The following is a 20304-nucleotide window of genomic DNA, read 5'->3' as shown; positions in this document are numbered from 1 at the left end:
AGGCCATCTTTTACTGTAACATACTGTAACAACAGCACCACCACCACATACTGACAACATGGCCTGTGCTCTGCACCTCCGCCTGTGTTGGTAGTCGGTGCTGTTTCTCAGCTTACTTTGGTCTATCCCTTAATGAGCTGCTAAGCCCCTTCTTGAGTCAAACTGTGTGACTTCAGCCACTGCAGCTGTGCTGTGGAATGAGCCTGATGAGGGGCTGCAAAAGCACACACACACGTAGGCACACACACACACACATGCTCGCACACACACTGCAGTTCTGCACATGCAAGCAGAAAACAAGGTTTCCCTTGTTGAGGAGAGGGCAATTTCAAAGGATCCCTGACTGTTGAAAAAGGATACAGTTTGAGCTGTTTTACAACAGTCTTCAGCTCTGTCCACTAGACCTGGGCCCAAATGAGAAATTTAGCAGTGGAGTGCTAAGACTTCTTAAACATGCTTATCATCGAGAACTTTCTATTCTATGCTAGTATAGTCTTCCTTTTACAAAGAAAAACGTTTGAGGTCATGGAATTTGACATAACTTTACACCACATGCATTCAGGAAGCATTTTCTTTTCTTCGCAACCAGCATCGTCTTTACATTTCTTCTTGAAAAACGCCCTGCAAGCACTTTTGATTTCTATAATGATGTGCACAAAGAAGCAAGGAGCCTTTTCCCAAATGACCCTGATTTTGGCATCCTTGTAAATCATCAAGGTGGAGTGAAGGAACATTTGCGGCAATCAGAGACACTTTTTAAAACTAACATGGAAATGGTGTCTGGCTGCTCCGAACGGAACATGGATCTCGAGCCAAAAGTTTTCAGAGATGGAAAAGCTGACATCTCTTTCCTTGTGGGAGAAGTTCCCATGGCTGTTCTAAGTAGTGTTTTGGCTACGGTGCCCCTCACCACAGCCACCATCTTTGCACCAGCAGTGTGGAAAACTGTAGCTAATACTCATGACCTCCAAACTGTGCGAGATGACATGAAGCTAACTCTTCAAACTCTGCTTGAGTAATGATCTTTGACTTTGACATGTCAAGATAAAGGTGGCACTGCTGTTCTTTCTCTTTAAATGCACATTCATCCACATTCTGAAACCAGAACATGAGAGCCTCCTTTCAGTCCCAGTTCTTTGAACAGTTACAAATATTCATGCCTGGGAGCTTCCCAGTTGCAGCAGTCCACCAGAACTGTTGGGGGTTAAAGAGTGCTGCCCAAGAGCACCTCATGAATTGTGGTTACGGAAAGGGAAATCGTTACTGCTTCATTTCCAAAAGCATGTTCTCCCTGCAGGTCTGGAGAGCCAAACTAATGGTTCTGTGCACAAAATATAGTAAGAAACAAAGCTATTGTCCTCATTTACCACCAGACTGTCATGAATAAAACATGAGATGCTAACTTACATGACTACATACTGTATAAAAGAAAGCTTCACAGTCTTCTGGCAGCACCACAGGAAATAGTTTTAATGCTTTCTCTGTGATGACAAGAAACACATAAATGGCACGAGCATGGCCAAGTGAATGAACTCAGAAAGGAAGAATGCTTTAAAGTCTGACAAGAAGGAACAACAAAGCAGAGAACATGACGAAACCAAACAAATCAAAGTGAAGACCTGCATCTCATCCTGTTCTCTTTTTTAATCTGTTGTGGAAGTGGCCTTGAAATAAACAAACACGACCAATTACTCCAGCCTCCACCTTCTTCATCACCCTTACAGCATTCATCCGTAATGCCGGCTGTAAAAGCATGCATCTGCAAATCACGTGCAAGCCTAAACACTCACAGAAAGTCTAATGGGATGGAACAAACTGGGCAACCGTCCAATGGCAAACTTAGTTTCACCTCCACTGACATTAGGGCTTAAAGCAATTTGCTGGGAATCGCTCACGCATTCACTGTGGACCGAGTTTCTCTTTCCTTAAGACAGCAACAGCAAGCAATCCCAAGGCCAACGCACTGAAAGGTCACAGCCGTTAACGTCTTCCAATCAAATTAATTCAGACCTTTGGCAGCAACACATAAGGCATGAGCGCTTCACAAGCTGCTACAGTGCACGATAGACAATCGAAAGAGACACTGTTCTATGTACCACTGACATTTCTTTAAGCTGTCACCGTGATATCATGTGGCAGTTTGGGAAAGCCATGCTCTTTATGTGCTCTGTGTTCGCTGCCGGCAAGACCTTTTGCCACAGTGGGGAGAGTTTATACAGCAGTGGCAGCAATTACATTTAGCGTCTGCAACATTTGTTTTCATTGTTTCATTCCTGAAGGCAAAGACCAGGATTTTCCTAAGTCATAATCACTCTGGTTTATAAAAGCGTCATCACGGAGCTCCAGAAAACCAACGACTGTGTTAATACAGACCAACGGCGACCTGAGGAAAACCAAAACTGAACCGCCTGTTGGTCAATATGTTCTTTTCCCTATTGTACAGGCACTGGTTCAATCAAGGTTCAAGATTTTTACTGACAAAATGTGCCTAATGTGCCCGATGTTTCAAACCGATTTAAAGGGCTGCTGTATATATTACCAGTACAAGTTATTCGCTCAAATAATAGTCAGGTAGAAGAGGCTCTGAGAGGCTTTCCCTGTCCAACAAAATCCAACAGGTTACACAACATGTAGCTGTTACAGCGCTTAACAGCAGCAGAGGCTGTAAACACACAACGCTTGCTGTCGTTGTGCTGACTCAGGGAAAAACCGGCCAGAATGAGAGTGGCTGTCATCCTGACTGTCAGCTATGGGGCATAATTCACTTAATCAGCCCCACTGAGAAAACACATGTGAAGCAGCACATGGTGCAATTAGTGCGCCTCGGTGAGGAAGGTGTCCAGCAGCATGCATGCTGCACACAAAGGAGCAGGCGTGTTTGCAGACATAATTGCGAGGTAAGGCATATATACTACTGCAGATAAACGGTCAAAGACATATAGCGCTCTATGATGACCTCACTATGAGCAGCCATCACTCTGAACATACACTGTATCTCTCTTGCGAATAGGCAACAAAACACAATGTTCAGCGCTTAGCATTCTTGCTTCCTCTCTTAATTGCAAACCCTCCTTTTCTTCCACCCCTTTTTAAGCATTAACTTTATTTCCCTTTTAATTTATTGCAAACTTTTTATTCCTTTATTTTCCTTTTAATTCGCCTTCCTTTTTTGCTTGCCTTTTTCACAGAGATCTAAATCCCTAATTAAATTTGCTCAAATTGGCCAGATCTACTCAGGCACCAGTGGTGAAATCAGCCCGAGAGGTTTTCCCAAACAGGAAATTGCAGCCTTGTGAAAGATTAATTCCTGCTTTTTACCAAGTTCATATGTGTTGGCTATTTAAAATGGGAAAGCATAGAGGAGAGGAAGTGGTTAGACCGTCTCACGGGACAATCATCTCTATTTAGGGTTATTATTTCAAATAAAGTCTTGTTAACTGACACCATAAAATGATCATATTTTAGCTCGACGACTTAAAAATATCTGCTTTCACTCTTTCGTCTTGATTGGATTCAAAGCTTATCAGTCACCAGGCTGCAAAATCCATGCTCGAACCTTACCTTTTCTTTTCTCTCTGCCCATTTGGCCCCTCTATTCTTCACTTTCTGTCCCTTATTACAGTGACTCCCTCTGCATTTCTTCTCCCTCTTCATCTACCTAACTGCATCTTTTACCCTGTCTGACTTCACCAGCTGCCATCTAACGGCTGAGGTTTAGCCCAGAGAGACAGAGCTGACAACAAGCTTGATTTCAAGCCACCACAAACTGCAATTGTGATGGAAACTTCTCCCCACAACCACCAGAGAGAGAGAGCAGGACCACCACGCAGCTGAACCCAACTAGTTACGGCGCTGCGTCTCTCCTTTCACTTCACCAGGCACAACTGGATGCGCCTCGGGACGATGGGCCACAAAACCACAGATCTCTATTAATCGCACTCATGAGATCAAATGATCGTGCACACGGCCACAAACATATAGTGAGACCAAACTGATGCACAAGCCACACGCAGGCATGTAATCCCTCCCAGATGCATGGTCTGATGGGGAGCATGTTCCAGAGACAGACTGCAGATCTGAACCCTCCGCCAGTCATCAATCTGACTTCATAGCCGGTGCCGGAGACAAAAGACAGAAGAGGATGCAACCCGCGGGTAAGTCTTAATTAAGTGTGTGCCGTGCATATGTGTGCGTGGGTGCAAACTTATGACTGTCATTTATGCGGACGTGTGGTTCTGTGGCGTGGACATTCATGCGGCGAACAAAACAGGGCGACTTTGCAGCAAATGGGAATCTCCAGCCTGTGCATGAATATTTTTAAGGGTGTGCAGTTTTTGTTTGTGCATAGTAATCCGTGTGCTCAAAGTAATAAGATGATGAAATGCTGAAGAAAGAAAGACATGCTGCTGTCATTATCATCTCTCCTATATTTCCTGTCACTATCCTCTTTCCAGGAAATACGAAATAGCATTAAAGTACGCGTGTAAACCTGTGTTCTCCTGTTCAATCAGGTTTTTAAAGGAAATTCAACATGATAGCCTTCATTTTATATGACAAATAGTATATATTTCAGTGCAATATCTGACATTAAATGAAAATGTTGCAATGTGTTCTTGATGAGGTGTGCTCCACCTGTGCAAGTTCAAAGTTTTTCAAAAGAGTTTTTGGCCTGTGCATCTATGTAAAACTCCAGCAGCCTTTTTAATGTCCTTCACAGCAGCGACTAACTAACGTGTAGGAGGAAATAACTGTTGTGGCCAATCCAAGATTTAAAAACGTGTATCTGTCAGCACGGGCCATCTGTGCACTATTATCGCTCATGGTCTTTATAAAAATCGTCAAGTAGTCTGAAGTGCACAGAAGGCAGTAAGGTTAAGGAACTCAATGATGATTTCAACTTGTTACTGCACTCTTTTTGATGCTCCATTTAAAACTGGCTCGGGAGAGGGTGGGGCCAGAGGCTTAGTGGACCCAGCAAACATGTCTTCTCTCGAGGATCCACATAAACATTATCACATGTTGGCAGTCAAAGCCTTTAGCCTCATTCTCACCACAGGCTCTATATGACTGAATGTGACGTGTGGATTTGCAGATTTCTGCAAAGAAAAACTTAAAAGAGTTGAATGTAATCTGTGTGTGTGGCCCGTGTGTCTGAATACCAGCCACATGAGAAGAACGCAGACAAATATGGAGGCAAGAAGAGGGTATGTGAATAATGTGTTGCTTTAAAACTGCACTTGACTGTTCACGGTGTTCGGTCTCTGTCATCTATCCATTATGTCTGCATGCAGCAAAAATGATGCTGATTTTTGTATGTTGGGACTCAAAACCCATGCATTATTGGTCCATGTACATAGTTTTCACTGTGTAAGAACACATGGCTTAAGTATAGTCGACTTCATGCTTGTAAAGCCCTTTTAGGCGAATTTGTGATGCTGGGTTACATAAATAAAATGGACCTGGTGACCTGGGTAAAGGTGAGCTGCATGTGCTCTTGTACAGGATTCAAAGAAAAGCGCCACAAGGAGGAATGAGTTACAATTTTCTGAGACCTCGTCTGACCCTGTCTTCAAGGTTGACTTTTGACCTTCACAGGTTGTGAAGGTCAAACCGTGCTCTTGAACCTTTATGATCTGTGAATGGTCTGCACAGAACAAACAATACATAAATTACACATTAGTGTTCCTTTCTGGACAATTTCAGAATTGAGCATTCTTTTATTTTTCCTATATCTATTTTGCATTTTTTTTGAGACAAACAAAGTTTTAGCTCACTGTACTGTACAAAAAAAGCTTCTATTTTCTGACCATAGAGGCTTTATCACAGCATGGCACTCCACATCTGTAATGCATGCTAGGAATTTTCAGTTTCCCTTTAGTTTATGTGAAGAAACAATCTGCCAGAATCTGGTTCGTTATTTTAAACGTGAACTTTTGCAGCTAACGCTGACCGGGACGTCCGCACAGGCAGATAGCGCACGCACAAACAATGCAGCGTAGGCTTCAAAGGAATGTGACGGAGTTCTGGTCTGATTTATGAGCATTGTTGTCAGAGCTGCATTATCAATTCTCTGCTCGGCACCTCCCCACTTTTTACATATGGGCGCTCATTTCTCTCCTTGACTTTAACATTTTTCGGTTTCGGTCAATACTGATTGATGGTGCGGTTTCTGGGTCAAGCCGTGATAAATCGCTTGCTTGTCTCAAAATCTTACGCAACTTCATCTGTGAAAAATAGAAAAACAAACAAATCATGGTCATAAGTCCAGCTGACACCTTTGCAGGGCTCTAACGACAGCTTGCTTAACTGACCCCACCCGAACGGGTTGTGTTGTGTAACATCTCCCTTACCCACAATGCATCACAGTGAAGAAGTAAGACAGATGCTCATTTTATTGCCTTGACAACATATTAAGGGTGAGCAGGGCAGGGGGAAGGGGCTGGAGAAGGGGATGAAAAAGACAAAGCTGTGGCTTAGAGAGGTATCGGGTAGTGTTGTCTCTGTTAAGTCTCTAAGTGCTTCTCGCCGAAAGGGCAAAACCTGGCACAGGCAGCAAACAGAGAACGCAGTGACGTTTCTACATATGGTATCCATTGGAGAAATACAGGCCAAAACTCTGAGACTTGGCTGAGGCTGAGTCTATGATTCACTCTCAGGAAAAAAAAACAGAACTTCACAATTAAACGTGTCCTTTTAATTGCATTAATTTGCCCTCAAAAATTAAGTGGAGGGGTTGAAAAGAAATGGTAACAATCTCAATATTACGACCGCGAAATTGCAACGCTCATGACAAAATACGTATTTTATGAGTGATGGTGTAATCCCAGAGTGCTCCAGAGCGACTGGGTGGTGTTTTCTGTTTAGTGTGCCTCTTTTGTTTTACCGAGGAAATTCTAATTGTACGTGCTGAAGCAGACAGAGAAACCTCAGATGCAGCAGATCAGCACTGCCGACCACACACAGACACACGCTCAGAAGTCTGAGGCAGCGATTTCCGAAAAGTGTGCCGCAGCACTCGGGAGCGCCTTCGAAACCGCCCAGGTATGCTGTGAAAATAAAAAATCGAGGCTGTAAATGTTTTATATGAAAAAATAACACACTCAATGATGCTAATACTGTCGGGAATTAACCCAGATTAACATGTGTATATTATTTTGTAACGTTTAACTGCTTCATGGCGTGCCAAGGGATTATTAGAGCACAGAAAGTGTGCTGTGGCATTGAAAATGTTGGGAATCGCTGGTCTAAGGTGGTCTTCATGATAAATGACTTCCCCCAACACATACCCATCAGAGGCAGGGGGCAGAGGGCACTGTCAGCCTGACCTTCAGCCTTGCAGCGTGTAATTCAGATTCCCTTAACACTTGTCTCGTTCAGACACATAAAAACCACACAGGCCTCCATGTCAGTCAGAATTCTGAGATCTCGTGTTGTTTCATCTCTCCTTCCGTTCCCAACACTAACGAGTCAGAAAGAATCTCAGGGATTTGGCTTATCACCAACAAGCCCAACAGTTTGCATTAAATAAAACAACTCTTAAAATAGTTCTACTGCTCCCCAAAAACCAACAAATGCCCTTCCACAGCGAGAGCTCATCAACCCTTTGTAAACATACATACTGTGCGTACTGTCACTGTGAACTTCCTGCTCACGTTTGGCTGTAAACCTGCGGTCCTGCGATAACGAGATGCTTAAAAGTTTTACAAGGATGCAATGCCCTCCTTGGTCTATTCCAGTACACAAAGCTGGCCCAGCAGACAGAATTTAACGGCCACAACAATAATTGACTTTTTTGGCAACAACACTGACATATTATCACCTTATAAAGTTGTTCTGGTGAACGTGTTAGCAAACAGTCTGCTATTTACATATCCAGCAGATATGGAACATTCAGTTGTTGTCTTCGGTCAAATGACATAAGCCTAACATGCACTTGGTTGGCTGTGAAACCAAAAGACAGACCTGAGAGACACTGAAATGTTCTGTGCTGCCCAGGGGAAGATATTTCTATCTGTTCTTATTTTATTACAACTCAAAAAGTCTGTTTCTTTACCTATTTCTATTAGAAGAAGCACATCACTCTAGTACTCATGGTTTGAGAATGAATGTCACTCCGACCACACCAGCCAAGCTGCTGAAACACAACATGTGTTTCAACTGAAATGCACATAAACAGCTTACACAGTGAAGACAATGAGGTCATGCCATACCAAACCATGGGAATATTCAACTTTGGAACCAGATCTATATGGACATAAATCTAATGTGTTCCAAATGAGTCCTCCAGACCCCGAAAGTATGATGTAAAACAATGAAATCAATTGAATCTGTGCTAAAAAGTCCTTTCGGGAAAGTGTTTCCTCAATAATAATGTCTAGACATCGATCTGTGGAGCCTCAATGGACTATAAAAAAAACCTGATTTGAGGAAAGCCCTTGTTGAAAAGTGCTGAGGCTGCTGCTTATTATAATGAGTAATAAAGCAACAAAAAATGCTGACTGGCAAATACTAACATACATAGTTAACGTATGTGTAGCGCTGGTATAGCTGGCAATGAGCAGCTGGAAACAATCCACTTGGATTCCAGAGTATTGAGTTTGAAAGAGTGGTTTAGGACCCAAACCTTTGTTACAGAGGCACAAAATGGGTCAGTGTGTTACTCATAACCATATTAGAAATTTCTGAATGTGTTGTGTGGCTCAAGCTGCCTCCTTTCACTTCACTGTTCCAGCAACTGACGAAACAAACTGCAACAGCGGCATTTAAAAGCTGCTGCACAACAAAAAAAGGCAAGCAGCGGCAGCTGTTTGCAAAGTCACCTGACTTGCTCCGGGTGCTCGACTCTCCTAGATGAATGGACTTGGAGTGACCGGTTGCTTACGCTGTGGACACATGGTAAGAGTTAAGGACAGCTCAGGTAAACATGTCTGCGCCAGAACAGGAAAAGCACATCTTAGACATGCAGCAAACACAGCACAAGTTCTCGAAACATACAGAGGGGATTAGTCAGACTGAAGTCATATTTACAATAACACTTATTTACCTGTTCTGATGCAGATAAATTACATTTGAAAAACAGATTATGAAATTATAGTCTAAAGTTGATAACTGCGCCACTAGGCTTAAGGGGACATGATGTTTATAGAGGTCTAATTAAAAATACATTAGTGACTCCTTAACATTTAAATAATCAGATTTTGTTAATTTTGTCATTATTATTTGGGTGTCCAAACAATTACAAAGGGCTGAGTTGGTGCTGGCATGTTTCAGGCACCAGTATGTTGATGAAATATGATCAGACACCAAAATAAAATCCTGTGCAATGGTTTATAATACCATGAGCCGGTATTTCACAAGCCTTTCTGTATTTGGTCACAAGGTAAACAGTAGAAATAAGGCATTCATGTTATAAAGCAATCAGGCCAGAATCTTGCACATTCAGTATTTGATTGGCCAAAGCAGCACCTACCGAGATTATGTCATATTGCATTGCAGCAGAAGTTTAGTTTGATTGCCTAAATTCTTCTTATTCTTTAAGCCTCAACTTGCTTCCACCCACCAATCATAATGCTCCTACAGCTATGTGTCATTTAGTTCCCAAGCCGTTTCTCCACCTTTCAACTACTACAGTCTGTCCAAGAGAGTTACCCAAAAGATACTGGAACACAAACAAAACACAAGCCATAAAATGACAAAAGGGTACCAAGGAGAGACCAGACAGTGATGTCAGAGCCCTGGGGGGTCACAAGCAGGGCACAGGAACCCATAGGACCTCAGGACGAGGATCAGAATTCAACAGACGTTGGAAAACAAATCCAAAGCCTCGAGGGAAACAAACCCAACATGGTGGAGAGCACAAAGTGCCAGAAACGTTGACATATGGCTCTTAAAATGGGTCATTTGTGTCAAATGGAGTCATGTCAACCAGCTTATCCATAGGTCAACTACCTGTGACTTTTCTAAATACAAGCAACAGCCTTCATTCATAATTGCCTTGGCCTCTCTAAAGCTTACATTCCCGAAATTTGTAAACAGGGAAGAGAATGGACAAAGTGTGCCTGAAGCAGCCCTCAGGTATGTGCTGCCCTCCATGATGAAAGGGGGACAACCTCGGAGCGCCGATTACAAAGCTAAATGCAGTTTAAGATATTGTGGAAGAGCAGCTCGGGGCGCTTCAGGAGGTGCACGTACAGTCCGAAAAATTAAAGGCCATTTTAATATTCCAGGGCAGGTCTATTAGAACGTTAAACACAAAGACAAACACTGCAGTCTGCCACGCTCCTCTCTCCACCTTTAATTCTCCAAAAACCTCCACCTCTCTCTTTTGGCATTCCTGCCTAATAGCATCATTATTGACTCTGTCCAGCTTAGCGCAGGCTCCTTGTAATCTCACGAAGGCGGGGCGGCTCAGGCAAATAAGTGCTGCTCTGAAGAGGAGGAAACAAAGGGAGAAGGGGATGGTGGAAAAGGACGCTGAACACCAACAAAGGGACATCGGAGATGAGTGCCTTTGATCATGCAGGGGAAGGCAGAAGCCATCCCGTCACCTCCTCCCATCGCTCAACAGCCAGGGTTTGGTCCATCTCTTTCTAACTAAAGTTAAGCAGCTGGAAAAGGGCAGCACGGCTACAGAGCACACAGCTCAAACAAGCCATAGATACCGATTAAACACAAGCTCCAGTGATGGATTTCATTTTGGGAGGTCAAAATCTGAACGTCAGCCTCTCGCTGAGTGGCTTGTACCACTCCTTGGACACATCCAGTGCAGTCAGAAAGTGTTCGGACAGAGATGTGTTTCTCTGTTCAGGCTTTGCTCTTCTTTGAAAAGAAACAACTACTGCTGTTAGTGTCGGATTGTCAAACAGCGTCTGAAATGGCATCGGGGGCTTGCATCCCACTTTTTTTGTAGCTTTTGTTCTCTTTATAATTCCTGAAATGTTGTGAGATGTTTGCAAAGCTATCAGTGCCTCCCTGAAAAAGACTGTCCAAAAGTGTTCACCGTAATCCCCACTTGAACAGCCATCTTTTAAGGGTGTTTGAGGCTGTTCGCATCCATGCTGGTAGAACTGAGGCTTACTTACATTTAGAGCAATGCAGGAGAACAAAAATCCTAAACATAAAGGCAAGACGACCGACACGAGGCAAAACAAGCAGAGAATTGAAGATGGTATCATTTGGAGAAATTCCAAATTGAGGAAGACTGCAGCCTGGCAGGGGTCCAAAACTTCCCTGACTACAAAGCCTTTGCAACCGAATATTAAATTTTACACTATGAAAAGGGAACAAATTGTGACAGTTTTGATGTAGATGCAAACACCCTCAAATTAAAGCACTGTGTCAGACCCTCACAGTCACTGCTGCATTTTACACGCAGCATACAGGAGTGCACAGCCGACACAACAAAAACACGTCGCCGTCTTGATGCTTTCCGGCTGCACTGACCGTGTACGACCGCGGGGAGGGTGCTAGGTGCCCCACTGACCCAAGGCACTGAGCTCTGACCCATCTCAACGTCAGCTAATTAAACACTCACACGAGCACGCACAAGAGTCACACAAACACACCCTCTCCCAGCAAGGTAGTATTTACAAGGGCGAGCATGTGTGTGTATGGACGTCAGCAGAGCCATGAAGAACGCAGGATCTCAGAGGGCGCTGGAAACAGGTTTGTGGACGTATTCTCCTTAAAGCACATTCTTCACACATCCTAGAGTTTCTTCATACGCGATTAATTGGAAACCTGCACAATTTGACATTCATTCCGAGGTAAATGCCACATTTCTAGGCTTGGGAGCGGTAGGAGTGTTGTGAAATAAAGTTTATTTGGTTGTAAACTCTCAAATAAATGTTCCACTAGTCCAGAGAGTCTGACTGCAATGCACCTTTGACTTCTCAGCCTGAAACTGGATTCCTTAATGACAGATCAGTCATTGTTCTCTGGACAGCAGCTACAGAAGAGCGATGTTCATTTGTTATTTCAACAGTCCAGAGTGGTATTTTAGAGTGGATTCTCTCATGAAGTGGGTGCTATTTTCAAAAGTAACCAGGATATGAAACGATAACACAACAGTGTAGCCAAATGTCAACCCTACCACTGTGTCACTGGAGTGTTTTCAGACTGCAGTGTTAAATACACAAGCCCTGCGCCTCAGTAAAATGACTCGTGAAGTATCCTCCTGCTTTCTTTCTGTCTCTCCCTGCAGGATGGAGGAAAGGGGAGGGGGGGGGGGGCTTCCTGACTGATCTTCCCACACAAGCCTGACCCCAATATCCAGGCATCCTCTTGACACTCTCTCGCTTCACACACACACACAGATAGAGAGAAACACAGATAGACAAACACACACTACAGTGTTTACCGTGTCAGATTGCAGTGTAAATAAAGGGGAAGCTCTGGCCTCTGATTTAAAAGCAGCCAAATCAAACAGGAGGGATTGCCTTATCGCACCGGGTCGGATGGAGAGCGGAGAAAATGGATCCGTGTCAGAATGAAACAACCCCTAAATAAAAGCTCTTATGAAAACAAAACCGATCCTCTCAGAGGTTCTGGGATACTGGCGGAGGAGGACAGAAAGTGACACAGGGGAGACAGGGGCAGAACAACATTTGGGGAAATGCTCTGCTACCCCTGCTGGCTACGCTGCGCTCATCATTCCTCTATTCCCCCTGGGGGTTTCGGAGAACACGTTCTGACATCCTCATAAACATTTTAAGAAGCAAGCGAGCATCACTAGGTGGGACAAACACAAAGAGTCCGTAAAGAGAAGTCAACGCCGGATCTCTGAATTAAGCTGTCGCAGCTTCAGTTCACTGGGAGAGGAGAATATTAGAATTACTTCTGAGTGAGGCTAACATTTGCTATGAATCAAGGCTCGAAGCGAGATGCAGGCTGTAATCACAGGATTCTTTCACTGCTGTTGCTTTGTCCAAGATACAATGCATCGCAGCTCTTTTATCATCTGCTAATGACCTAAGATTTACTTTCCCCCCTGAGGCACAGAGTAATGAATTCATCATTTGTTACACTTGTGTATACTGAGCATACTTCTTCCTTGGTTATAATTATTATTCTAGGCACAGAGCTGCAGCTCGAGTCTGTGATTGAGGAATTGAGCTTCATAAGAATTTGTGACATGCTGAAGTTTCGCAGAGGAGGACGAACATCTGGAATTGGAATCTGTCTCTTCACCACACAGATCACATCTGTCGATTCATCTTGTTCCTTCTCTCTCAGATCTCCTGGATCAGTTTGTTTCTGCAGTTTCTAAGTGTATTCAAGCTAAAGGAGGTACTTTTTAAATCTATGTATCATGAAGTAATGAGAGGGGAGCACACATAAAAAGCCCTAAATCACATTTTGGCAGGCTACTGTATAAATACTACAAAACTGTGGTAAGAAATGCTTGACTTAGTTGTACCCTAAAGTGCGTAAATACCACTATTGTGTAGAGCAAACACACCCTGATTTTCCCCCAGTGGTCTCTTATTTCTGCCTGTCTCCGTTGACCTTCATAAGGTCGATCTACATTTTGTGGAAAGAGTTCTGCAGCAAGCTCTCTCCAGCACGTGTCCTCGGTTGATGGAGCAATTCGCAGGTGGACTATCTAGCACGTCTTCAGATCAGTCACACAAACCCCCATGACACGGCATGACAGCAGCCTTTGATGGTGTTTTTGCAAGCAGGTAAATGACCGCTCCTCCCTCTCAGAAAACAGTAATTAGAGGGACTTTAAAATCCTTACACAAAGTCTCTCCATCACCAAAAACGTTCAAACTTCAAATGTAGGCTTCAGTAAAGAGAAAGAAACATGTGTTTCACTGGGAAAGTGATATACCCAGCATAAGTCAGTAGACAGATTAGACTTATGCACTCCAGTTGTTTTGCTACCTCTGCCCAGAAGGACTCAGTCTAGACTTAATGTCAGTCCTCATTATTTAACACTGATTTTTACATGACTGTGTGCCCGCACCTTTGATCCACAAGCCAGGATCATTGTTAAATAGCCCGATGATATATTGTCTGGTCACTATCTGCTCAGAATGAGAGAGCACAGGGGTGATGATAATCATCATGCTGCATTGCAAACCTGAAGCCACACACTAACCCTGGCGGAATGCTAATGATAGTGACCGCCAGGCTGAACATCTGTGTGCGGAGACAGAGTCCCTCCTCTGGAGGTGTGAGGAACATTAGGCATTCAAGGGGCGGATTGTGAGCAAACTATCACATTTCTCACTTTTCTGGGTGCTTTTGTCGTCACGCTAGAGTGAACTCCAAATAATGGCAAAAATGTGCAGAGGAAGTTTGACCAAAAATAGCCAAAAAACAAAAAAACAAAAAACGTCATGCGTCAAAAAAGTGGCCACCACAGAATAATATTCAACATATTTTCATTGCATTACCTGGATCGTGGAAGGGGACCAAGGCAAAGTTATACAAAGGTCTCTTCGGTCTGCTCAGGGATGTTTCCAAAATCTTGGAGGCGCCCTCGATGACCTGCACCAGGTCGTCGTACATGGAGCCGGTCACATCAAACACGAACGCCAGGGTGGATGCGCCCTCCGGGATGTCCTCCTCTGTGGCCCCGGCCCCTGCGTCTTGGCCGGCGGAAAACGCCACTGACAGCGCAAGGGACAGCCACACCAATCTGCTGCCCATTGCAGAGCCAAGATGCTTCTCCGGCAAAGTTCTTGAGTAGTTCGTTCTCGCCAGTCGGGACCTCAGGATGAGCCTCGAGATGGAGGCAGAGACATCGGACTCTCAAAAATGCACAGAAAGGTATCTGGAACAGAGGCTCGTTCTGCGGCGCGTCTTTGGTTTCCTGTGCAGTCTCTGTCGCAGCCTCTCACCTCTCTGTGAACTGAAGCTCTGCGCTCCCAGCAGCTGCAGCAGCGCCTGTTGTCTGCGGAGTCAGGAGCTCCGCTTCAGCTCTGTCATACAAAGACCACCTCTCAGCTGGCCACAGAGCCTCCGAGGCGCAAACCGGCCCGTGCGGAATAGCGGTGCTGTGATTGGACGAGATGTTTTGGGTGACTTCGAGTGAGCGCGTGCGTAATTTACTTTACGGCGTGAACTTACACAAGGAGCTGCAGCGTTATCATCGTTACTTACTTTACAGCTAAGCTCTACAGTCAGAAATGCGCAATGTCGATTGGTTTACATGCCAGTAACGCACTTGCTGCCGCTTGCGTTGTTTTTTGAGAAACAGTGACGAATATGAACCGATTAGATGGTAATCATTAGCTGGCTATTTAACGTCGAAATGTCGTGAAGACTAAGATTCAGCAAACTTTGAAGCGGTAAACTTCTGTGTGAGACAAGGACGATCAAGCTGCAGCTCCGTGTTGCCACCCAGCGGCTGTGATCTGACATTACAAATGATTGCCCACAGCAGGAATACACTGCATTTCTTTTTCGTTGTGCGAATGAATTGAGGATGAATTTCAATGTAAATAGATGAGCATCACAGTCCTTAAAGAGTCCTGGGTCTTTTTTGGTGGCAAAACAAGAACAAAACGCAGACAACAATAACAGAAAACAGAAACGTCATACTTGGAAGTGAAGATCTACTTATCAATGGATTTAAATGATATATAAAAATGACCCCACTTTCAAATGTTTACCATTTTTCAGTGTCTTATCATTCGCAAGCATGTTTGGGTTAAATACAATCGATGCAACATTACTTTTGAATAGTTTGGCCAGTCTGTTTTTTTCTTTATCCCCTAGTTCTTCAGGATATCAGCAAATGTGCGGAACACCAGTAAGACACGAGGATGAGTAGACACGGGGGGCAATATATTATTTACCTTAATTTAACCCCGAACAAATAGTTTTATTCCTGTAAGACTTCTGTGTACTTCCTGTCCACGGGACAGGGGGGCATGAAAATATTTTTGCCCACCGAAAGCAGTGGTGGAAAGTAACTGAGTACATTTAATTAAGTATTGTAGTTAAGTACAGTTTTGTGTACTTTTCACAAAAAAACAACAAAGATTAGAGAAATGTAAAAAAAATGAGCCCAGATTTGTCAGAATATATATATATATTCTTCTTTCCTCAACCTTCATTCATTTCACAACCCCAAGCACAGGTGTTATTAACAAGATTAACAATAGCTCTGCTCCATTATCGTTGGCATGACTCAATGCTACTGGTAACACTGCTGCTTTTGCTGCTGTGGTAAGTCAAAATGTCTGCTGTGAAGTAGGTTTATAGCACCACCCTGACACCATAGCAGATAAATGTCATTTAGCCATAGCTAATTTGATCATTTTCATGTTGTGACATGTCCCAGTGTCAACTTGAAAAAGGCCTCTTCAGCTGGGAAATTGTGTTTGTAATTTAACATTGTACTTCAATCAATATGTGCTGAAACAAAAGTGGAAACAGATAAAGATAATCAGTTATCATTAATTCACTTATCATTAATTCACTTATCAAATGTATTCGATTTATACATAGTTATGTATTGAATGAATACCCAGGTCACAAAGTGAAAAACGTTAGTGTATTAGAAATGTAATTAGTATAGAAAAGTTGTTACAAGCACACTTTTACTTTTTGTGCTTAAAGCATGTTTGTCATACACTTTGAAAAAGTGTATTTCTAACTAGAAAATTCCCCCTGGGAAATTTTGAAAGGGACACGGGGTGTGTTCGAGCCGACAAAATTATCTACGTTTTAAAGTTTGAATGAAGTCTCTAGGAGAAACTATGGCGAAGCAGCGGACAATTGAAAAAGGCTGCAATTTGAGAAAACAGCAGATATCAGAGGTAGTCAGTCCCTGATTAATGAATTGCTCTCAGCTGTGTTTCTGTGGCTTTCTCCTTGTCTGTCTCTGTTGATCACCTCATCTGTCTGTGTCTGCTTCTCTCCTCTGCTTCATGTCTCTGTTAACATGAATTAATGAACTGAATCAATAAACATGAATGGAGCTAATGCTAACGGAGCTAACAGAGCTAACACTAACGGAGCTAACAGCTAACTGCGCTAATAGAGCTAACAGCGCTAACGCTAACAGAGCTAACTGTGCTAACAGAGCTAACGGTGCTAACAGAGCTAACGGCGTTAACAAGGGGGCGGGGGGATGGGGTTTTCATTATGCATTTGTCTGTGCGTGTGTGTTTATGTATCTGTCATTGTGTGTGACTGCGTATGTGTGTGTCTTCGTCTGTTTGTGTGTGTGTGTCTGCTTGAACTACACAAGCAGCCCAACCAGCTCCTACATGGACATGTGTCTGGTATATATGTGTCTGAATGTGTGTGTGTGTGTGTGTGTGTGTGTGTGTTTGTGTGCGTGTGTAACTTCTGCCCCACCTGCTGATAATTACCTCTGCACCTCTCCCACTTTTTACCTGTTCCTGTTCAGTTTTGACGTGCTTGTTTTTAATCACTTTTTAGCTGTTGGTTAGCCCTTTTTGTGTGTGCATTTGTGTGACTACTGTCTGAAACTCTTTGGCAAAGTGCTTTCTGAAGCTGAGTTTAACTGTTTGTTGGACAGAGATTGTTTTCAAACAATGCCCTTGTTTTGACTGAGCTCGTTAAGATAATCATTCTCAGGCTTGTTGTCCTGCAGATGTGTGTGCGTGGGTTATTGACCGGTGTGTGTGTAAATGACAGTTGCACCTGTTAAACTCTTCCCTTGAAAAGCGGCTTTTTCGCTGTCGGTTTCTTCCGAACAACTTGCGATTGTGTCAAAACCGTAGCTGCTATCAAAAAACCGATTACACTGTGAGATGCGGACAAGTCTGGGCCAGATGTACGTGTGTTTTGTGTCCAGATATTCTTTAGAAAAATGACAAAATGGTCGACTTAAAAAGACTCTGCGACTCAGAGAACAGGAGTTTGTATTGTATGCAGTGAGATTTGGGTTCGGCGAACCTCCCGAACTAAATCCTCTGGTGAGAGAACCGTACCTCATATCAGAGTGTACTATAGATCATCGGACTCCCGAGAACTTCCTGAGTCCAACCATCTCCTCGTTTTATTCCTGAGACAACAACTTTTTGTTTTATGGCGAGCTAAAGACAAGAGGCATTTCTGCTTTGCTCACAAAACAGCTCTGAATTTTAACATGGGACTTAATGGGAGAGCAGGAGGGAGCTGGCTGCACAAAAAGCCTCACTATTTAAATTCAGTAAGTCTCTCAGCTTTTTCGAGGACATCGCATGAAAGAGGACAAGTTTGTCTACAAAAGATCCCAAAATTATGTGTCTCCTATTCACCGTTTGGATTTTACGGCAATTTTAGAAACACATTTCAGGCGATTTCTCACTGGCTGTCTCACTCTAACTTTTGAAATTACCCACTCTAGGGGGAGAAATTCTGAGCATTTTTGTGAGAAACTTGATGGTCTTCGGATGGTCATAGCTCAAAAACCGTAAGAGATATCAAAAAATGTGCCGGTGTTCATTTTGAGCCGACAAAATTATCTACGTTTTAAAGTTTGAATGAAGTCTCTAGGACAAAGTATGGCCGAGCAGCGGACAATTGAAAAAGGCTGAAATTTGAGGAAATTTCCCCATTCATTTCTTATGGGAAAATCTTCGCAGTTGTTCGCGTCTTACGTCGGCCTTCAATGGTCATAGCTCAAAAACCGTAAGAGATATCCCCCGTGTCCCTAATTAGATGCTACATTAGTGTGCATTGAAGTGGTATTTCAAAGTACTGATAAAAAAGTGCACTTTATTGTAAGTGTACTTTTAAAAAGTGTACTAAATAGCAAATATTTTAATAGTGTTTTAATGAAGTGTACTCATGAAAAGTATACTTATTTTCATGTTCTTTGTAAAACTCTATTAGCATGCTAAATTAAAGTGTTCTTTAATTTTACTTCATTTTAAGTATATTCCCAACACATTAGTGATATATTCAAATTGTACTTGTGTGTTTTGAATGCTCATGAATCATCTTTTTCACTGACTTCAGTTCGCTTTGTGGTTTTGTAAAAAGTTGTGCCAATTTAGCAACTATTTTCACTTCAAGTATACTCAAGTATCACGCAAGTGGTACTCAAGGACTACATGAGTTCACTTCAGTATACTTGAAGGCAATGAAACCAGCACAAAGTGTATGAAGTAAATTCTTTAAAAAATATAATTTAAGTGTCCCCTGGGTAATGAGTGAATGGACAGGAAAGCAAAAATAAAGGAGAATCTGGGAGAAAGTGAGTGAGGACATGGAATTATTTCTTGGTCAGTATGAGATCTTTCTTTGGAACTGACAGAACTGCCTGATAATTATTATATGTGATATATGTGATATGTTATATGTGATGTATTGATATGTAAAGTGATTGTCCAGGCCATTAGAATAGCATGTGATTTAAACTTATTGTCATCACAACAAACCATTAAGACAAGCTGCAGTTTTTCTTCACTTGTAATTGGCTGATAATGGAAATCACAGATAAGGACAGACGAAGCCTAGACTTCATTGATGAGTTCAGTCAGCGGTTCATTTATCCACAGTCCGACAAAAGGATGGAATGGAAGTGACTCAGGACCTACAGGCTGAATCAAAATGCATGTAAATATAACCAGAACAGTGGAGACGTTTTACAATGAATATGTTACTTTACATGTTACAAACACTTTTCCCCAAATTTAATTTATAACCTGAAAAGGTGCTCAGGTACTCCAGAATACCTAAAACAGCAGGGGTAGAGAATGTAGGATCAGTTAAGGTGACAAAGGATAACCTTGGCGACTTCCTCCACCAAGAGCAAAATATTCAGAATAAACAACATTAGTTTGGACACTGGCTTTAGTGGATGGATAAAGAAGGCGAATCCAAGAAATAAATTTATCACCAAATCCGAATTCCTAAAGAAATCACAAGTTCAGCTGAATGTTCTGAATAAATTATATTGAGTGTATGGGTATTACAAAAAACAATGGACGACCCTTTATAAAACCATTTTGCTCCTCAGATTTAATATCAGGAAGGACATTCTCTAAACCAGAAGCAATTAAGTAATTAGTAAATCCACACCATCCACTTGCTCCCTTGACCCCTTCCCCTCCCTTCTGCTTAAAGGATAACTTTCGTTTTTTACAACCTGGACCTTATTTCTAGCATTAAATACGACCATTTACTCACCAGACAACTTTGGTGGCATTTGGAGTCGTTTTGAAGAAATTAGCCCCGGAGGAGCGGCGCGTATATCCGTATAATGCGAGTACTCAACGCATAATCTGCGGCGAAACTCGTTCATATTCCAATATTTTGTTATGATATGATGGTGCGATTCCCCTCTGAGCCGACGGTCGGCTAGTTTAGCTGTAGTTTGGCACAGCTATG

At 42.8% G+C, this 20304-nt stretch overlaps 1 protein-coding gene across 1 annotated transcript in view; it reads right to left on the bottom strand.

Annotated features, from left to right (window-relative positions):
- hmcn1 (hemicentin 1) overlaps nucleotides 1-14658 on the bottom strand; it is an 85870-nt gene extending 71212 nt beyond the window's left edge. The window contains exon 1 of the mRNA XM_041934630.1: nucleotides 14403-14658. Within this exon, the coding sequence (XP_041790564.1) occupies nucleotides 14403-14658 (256 nt within the window). The remainder of the gene's footprint in view (nucleotides 1-14402) is intronic.
- Nucleotides 14659-20304: the final 5646 nt, after the last annotated feature.

This window comes from Chelmon rostratus, chromosome 4, assembly GCF_017976325.1.
Source record: "Chelmon rostratus isolate fCheRos1 chromosome 4, fCheRos1.pri, whole genome shotgun sequence".
Taxonomy (NCBI): Eukaryota; Metazoa; Chordata; class Actinopteri; order Chaetodontiformes; family Chaetodontidae; genus Chelmon; species Chelmon rostratus.
This window is presented reverse-complemented; position numbering and strand designations above follow the sequence as displayed.